The 6,562-nt window shown below is 31.1% G+C and overlaps 1 protein-coding gene across 1 annotated transcript; it reads right to left on the reverse strand.

Annotated features, from left to right (window-relative positions):
* Window positions 1-1,618: 1,618 nt before the first annotated feature.
* On the reverse strand, window positions 1,619-4,239 carry LOC133821581 (protein ECERIFERUM 26-like). Its single transcript, XM_062253788.1, has 2 exons — window positions 3,751-4,239; window positions 1,619-2,545 (listed from the first exon to the last, which is right to left on the reverse strand). The coding sequence occupies exons 1-2, from the start codon at window positions 4,195-4,197 to the stop codon at window positions 1,619-1,621; spliced, it is 1,374 nt and encodes a 457-aa protein (XP_062109772.1). The 5' UTR covers window positions 4,198-4,239.
* Window positions 4,240-6,562: the final 2,323 nt, after the last annotated feature.

The following is a 6,562-nucleotide window of genomic DNA, read 5'->3' on the forward strand; positions in this document are numbered from 1 at the left end:
TGGTAATACTCTGCGACTGAAAGGATACAAGGGTTAGAGAAACTAAAGGAATGACTCATTCATTCTGCTACGTATAATGTAAGTATTCTTATCATTATTTCTATTTGAATTCAATTTTAGAAACATGTTCTAGGTTATCTCATATTAATTTGTTTAATATTAGAACTACATGAAAATAAATAAAGATCTTATATGAGTTTCCTAACATGGAGGTGGCGAGGGGCGGAGGCTCTCGGAGCTACGGAGGTTCTCGAAGCTGCGGAGGCTATGCGGGGCAATAAGAGGGGCGGAGAGAGGCAGAGAGAGGCTTAGGTCCACTTGTAGGGTCAGAATGGGGCTGGGTTCAATGGGAGAGGGGTTGGGTTCGATGAGCGAGGGGATGGGTTCGAGGGCCGCCGTTGTCTTTGGTTCGCCTATCATTTCAGGGAGAGAGAGAGGAGGGAATGAGCAAAAAGTTAGGAATGGGTTTATGTTATTTGGGCCTAGCGTCGGTGCATAATCGACGCTTTTGCCAAGTTAGCATTGGTTTATAACCGATGTTGTTTCCAATAAAATCAAAACCCACGTTTTGATTAAAACTCTTTAGCGTCGATGAGAGTGTAAATGACGGGTAGGAAACCGTCGTTTTTTATTTTTTTGTAGCATTGGTTATGAATGATAATCGGTGCTACTGTCCCTCATATAGCAATTGCGTCGGTCTATTGCGTGGACCGACGTATAGAAGTGACGTCGTAACCCTCTTTTGGTGTAGTGATTTAAATAGCTTTATCTAACAAACAAAAAAAAAAGAGAAAATAAGCTATTTTGTCACATTTTGAATTTGAATTATAATTTCAATTGTAAAATAGTTTCACTATAAATAAGTGGCCAAAAATGCATAATCTACCACTCAATTTGATATACCAACATTATATCAAATTGTTGCCACAACCTATACTTAGAGGGAAACTTAATGAACTCAGTTTTTTTTTATTCTTTTAAGTTCTATCTAATAAAAGTATGTCATGGATGTAGACTTCATTAACAGCCAAACCACATGAAAATCTTAATTGTGTCTTGAGTTCAATTTCCAAAATCCTTGTCATTTTATAATTCATAAGCTGTTTCATTTAGTTTTTGTGGATGACTAAAACTTGGGTCAACAAATGTAAATTCAAATTATATGTCTATTTTTATTATCTCTAACATATTTTTTATTATTATACATCAAGAAAAAATTATTAAAAAAACCCAATTATATTAATTGTTCTCTATTGCATGTGATACTTATACTGGACGTTTAAGTAGCTCTAGTTCTTATTCTTATGCTGCTGACATATAAGTAGCTTTTGGTTTTATGATTATATTTGAAATGTAATAAATTGAAAATAGGTAACATAGAATATTAAAAGTGTGAGAGAAAAACAATATTTAACTAATTAATGTTAACAACTTTATTCACTTGTGATAAGTTAAAGTTTGATACATTAAACTAGGAAGATATATTCTTAGCATTACTTATAAACTATTTTTCGCATCAAGATTATAAGATTGTGAACTAAATTAAGTAGGCTTAATAAGCCTCATGTCATATTTTGATTCATACATTATACATCAATAAATAAATAAGAAAAGGAAGCTAGTTTTTATTTAATCCCATTAAAATAGTTGGAGAGAAACTCAGAAGAAGATCATCTTCACAAAGCCTCATTAGTTCATCCTCTGGTAGTGTAACCATAACTACCTTGCTTAGTGGGCCTTCCTTTGGTGGGCCAGGAAGGATTAATACTTGTCCTAATCCCAACACTGGCTCAACATAATACGATACACGGATAGGTGCAACCTTATCTCCAAACACAGCCAAGTATGGATCTACGACATCTAAATAAGAACAAACGAGATCACAGTTGTTCATCAACGGGGCATCTATTTTTTTGCTGCATTGGAGCCACTCGATCAAATCCATGACTCCTTCGTTGTCCATCTTCACCACTACTTCTCCTATTGCCTTGGCAGCTTCCGACAAGTCGTTTTCTAGGACACCTTTAGGATTGACTTCATTATAAACCATGCAATTCCCAAAAAAACGCTTATCCACGTTTAGAACACGTCTCATGTCCAAACACACAGACATATTTAGAAGCCTATCCGCTATTCCTTTTGCTTTGCTAATGCACACCCAAAAAAGCCCAGCTAGGGCCTCAAAAGGTGATGGGCCTATTTGATGGGCTTTATCTATCATTTGGGCCGCATTAATGCAGGCACGAACATTGTGGTCTGCAAATGCAAGGGACAATGTTGTGTACTTTGTATTGACAATTGGAATGGTCTTGGACCTTTCAATTGTAGACTTGTAGTGGTTGGTCAATGGAGTGTAAGGAACGTGATTGGATTTTTTATTACCAAGCTTTCTTGGAGGTAATGGGTGAAAATATGAGGCTAACATTTTCCCATAGAAGGTTGTTTGGGCCCACGAGTTGATGATCATGGTTGCACAAGTGAGGTCGGCAAGTAGATGAATGCAACTTAGGCCAATTGCTAATCCACCTTCTTCAAATTCTGTAATCTACATCAAAATTAAACTTATAAAGAAGAAATGCTCATCATTTTATTCCATTTGAAGTATTCGCATTACAAAAGTTTCGTTAAACTTAAACTTATAATAAAAAAATCAGGCTAATTCACAATAAATTTGACTTTTCTTTTTTAAGTCTCCAACCTACAAATTTTAACATTTAGATTTTAACTAATTTACATCAATTAAAGTAAAATCTTATTTATCTCCTCTATATAATCTATATAAACGTGTGTAGATAACAAAATTTTTTAATTTTAAGGGATTTTTATTTTTTTCAAGTAATTTAACAAAATATTCTTATATTTAACAAAATATTCTCATATTTAAAGGTAAATTGTAAACATGACTTAAACTTAAATAAATAAATTAAAATATAATATTTTTGAGATATTTTACACTGATAATTATTTAAAAATAATAAAATCATATTTTTAATAACTTAAATAAAATTTAATTAAACTTAAACTTAATTTTATATTAAATATATAATATACAATATTTTGTTGTCACTGCCAAATTCAAAAACTAGAACAAACATAACTTTAAACAAAAATAAATTAATTAATTAATTAAAATATAATATTTTAAAAATATTTTATGATTATTTTAAATAATTAAATCATATTTATTTAAAAATAATAAAATCATACATATAATTTTTTTTATCTAATAAATTTGTATGATAGTTTGTTTATTATCAAGTGATTGAAGCTTTTTTTCTTCAACGAATTTACCAAAGGACATTGTGACATTCATTATAAACTAAAAATAGTTTATGCATGTATACTACTTTCTATACTATAACTTTTTCTATTATTATTTTATTTCTATTATTAATTTCTTTTTAAATATTATTGTATTATATATTTATGTCAACGTTATATTTATATAAATATTTATATATACTATAGAACTATAATTCATTCTATTATATATATATATATTTTAAAAAAACATTAAACCCGTTTTTATTAAAATTATAGACAATATTTAAAACTTTAAAACTAAGCAAGCGTACAATACACGTTGTTTCTACCTAGTATCTATATATAAGTCTCAATCTTCTAAAAAAATATTCTATATAAAATAATATGTTTGATCTTTTTAAAATATATTTCATTAAATCGTTTCTAATAATAGATCAAATAATAATAATAATTGTTATTTCTTTTCTTTTTTAAGTATTTATCTACCTGAACATAGAAAGTGGACCAAAAATAAGGCTTATGATACAACTCCTCCCAATAAACGAGGTTAAGCTCTCGACCCCTATCTACACAACTCAACCAATGTTCCACACTTCCTTGGGCTCTAGCCTCCACCATCCTTACTCCTGCGTCATTGCACTTTATCATCCACTCCCCATTCTTGTCATTTTCCTGCAACCTTCCAGTCACTGCTGGAAAACTAGTGAGCATTTCAGCCAAAGATTCTCTCAGCCTGCCTACATTTATCACCGTTTGATCATCATCATCATCATCATCATTGTGGTATGATCTCATTGACGGGTAATAGAAGACCATCCTCAGGTTGTTTTTCTCCATCACACGGTCTAGAACAGATAGCGGGTGGTATTTTCCAGGTGGGACTGGTTTTGTGCTTACCACTGTTCTTTTGCAAACGTGTGTCACTTTGGCCATTATTCTTTCTTTTGTATTTTTGTTTTGTTGGAATAAATTAATCAGTGAACTATATATATTATATAAATATTATTAATCAATTTATTTTTTAAGGATTGCTTTACGTGAATGAGTATTATAAAGAAATGGTCCTTATTTTTTGGTACCAGAAGAAATCAATCTTTCATTTTTATGGGAACATGTGGTTCTTGTGAACTTCCTAATTTATTATTTTATTATATTTATTATTTATTTAAGGATACATTTAAAAGACCATGATAAAAGCATGACACCAAATTATGTTCTTTAGATTATATGTCATTTTGATGCGTACTACCCCTTGGTCTATTATTGAATAATTAGTTGCTTAGATAAATATATATATTTCCTTACTTTTTCTAAATGAGCTCTTTGTAAATTTTTAAAATTTCTCTTCGATCTCACACCTTCTACAGAAAAATTTAGTACAAAATTACTAGTTAGTGAAAAAAATTCCACACGTCAATTAATAGGGCAGAAATATACAATTTGCTTGAACTTTTAACACCAGCCAGCTGTTTATTTGTTATTTTGCCACATAATTAGATTTTATAACCTCGTTTTTTCCAATATTTCTTTTAGATTTGTCTTGTCTAATCAATGCAAAACTCTTTTTCTTTTTATAACTTTAGCAAAAACACCTCAGAAATCTTACATAATAATATATGATTTTTATTTTGATTAGTCATAGAGTTTAGAATAAACAGCTAATTAGGATAAGTATGGTACCCACTATTGAGATTGGTTAAATATAACACTTAAGGTGTTTACACAATATAGTGTAAAACACTTCAGCGATTTTTTTTTTACTTAAGTTGAAGTTAAAATATGATTTTTTGTTATAGGCATTAATAATTGACTTTTATGGGTCTAAAGTGATACAATGAGGTATCTAAATTTATTTTAAAAGTTTGGAATCATTTAGAAGTGATTAAGGATATTTTGGGCACCCTAGGCAATGGGGAAGCGTCATGTCGCCAAATAGCTAAGAAGCAATTTGAGATAGAGAATAGGCGACATGTCGCCTATCTCAACATTTAAGTTTTGTTTTTTTAGCTCCAAATTGATATGTTTAAATCTCTAATCATATTGATTAGATTTAATGACGGTGCTTACACTATAAAATGGGTCCTTTAGAGTTGAAAAGTCTTGATTACACTTTTCAACTCTCTCTCTCTCTAGCTCTCAAAGATCATAAATTTTCTCCAATAAATTCATCAAGAAAGTGTTTGTCTTGAGAAGTTTAGAGGCTTGTTCAATCTCAACTCCCTATTCTACTAGAGAAAGCCACAAGCATCCATGAAGGGCTAGGAAATAGATAATTGGGCATTAATACATCTCATGTATAAGCTTTGGTGTTGATTCTTCTTCATCAAAATGATTCAAGTGTTGTTCTATCTAGGGTTTGAAGTTTGCAAGAAGATCAAAGAGTTTGTTCTACAACTAGAGTTTGCATTTCTCTACTCTAATATTTTATTGGATTCTGTCTTGTGCATCGACTCTTATTATATTGGTGGTGTAATATCACTCTCCCCCAACACCCACAAGGAAGGCTTTCGACAATACCATCTTTAGAGTGTTCAACTTGTTCACAATAATTTGAAGTTCATGAATTTGGAGAAGAAGAGACTTTTTTTCAAAAAGTTTAAAGTCCAAGTATTAAGAAACAAGAAATTTCTTAGTACATTCTTCTTTCACTTTATACTTGTTCTCCAAAGCTTCCCAAATTTCCTTTGCGGATTTTGATTTGTGTAGAGATCGTAGAGGTGATTCGACAAAGCATTAAGGATGTGACCCCTACATATAAACTTGTATTCTTTCTCTTTCATCCTTTGACAAATCACTTCAATGGAGTCATCTTCATTAAGTGTATGCAGTGGCTTCAAATTTGGATCAAAGATATAGGGCATTTTGAGAGTGGTGGGGATAAACTTAATCTTGTTTTGCCATCTTACAAAATTTGAACCATCTAAGTGATCAAGTCATGCAAAGTCTTACGACATAAATTTGATAGCAGAGATTATTGAAGAAAATTTCTCCATGGTTGAATTTGTAGAACATAATAGATGAATAAAAGAATTTGATTATTGGGGATGGAGAAAATAAATCAACAATGGAGAAATCACAAAAACAATAAACACAATTCAATAGACAACAAAGTAGGATAAATCAACACAAGGCTGGCACAAGATAGCGATCTTTGTCCAAATTCTCTATTCCAAACCACTAGAGAGGATTACTTGAGATTTTTTTAAGATAGAATGAGAATTGGGACACAACAAGCCTTGAAACTCAAAAATCAAGCAATTTCATATGAGTGTCTTGGAGAAAACAGGTGAACTTTGAG

This window comes from Humulus lupulus, chromosome 3 (genome assembly GCF_963169125.1).
Source record: "Humulus lupulus chromosome 3, drHumLupu1.1, whole genome shotgun sequence".
NCBI classification, from domain to species: domain Eukaryota; kingdom Viridiplantae; phylum Streptophyta; class Magnoliopsida; order Rosales; family Cannabaceae; genus Humulus; species Humulus lupulus.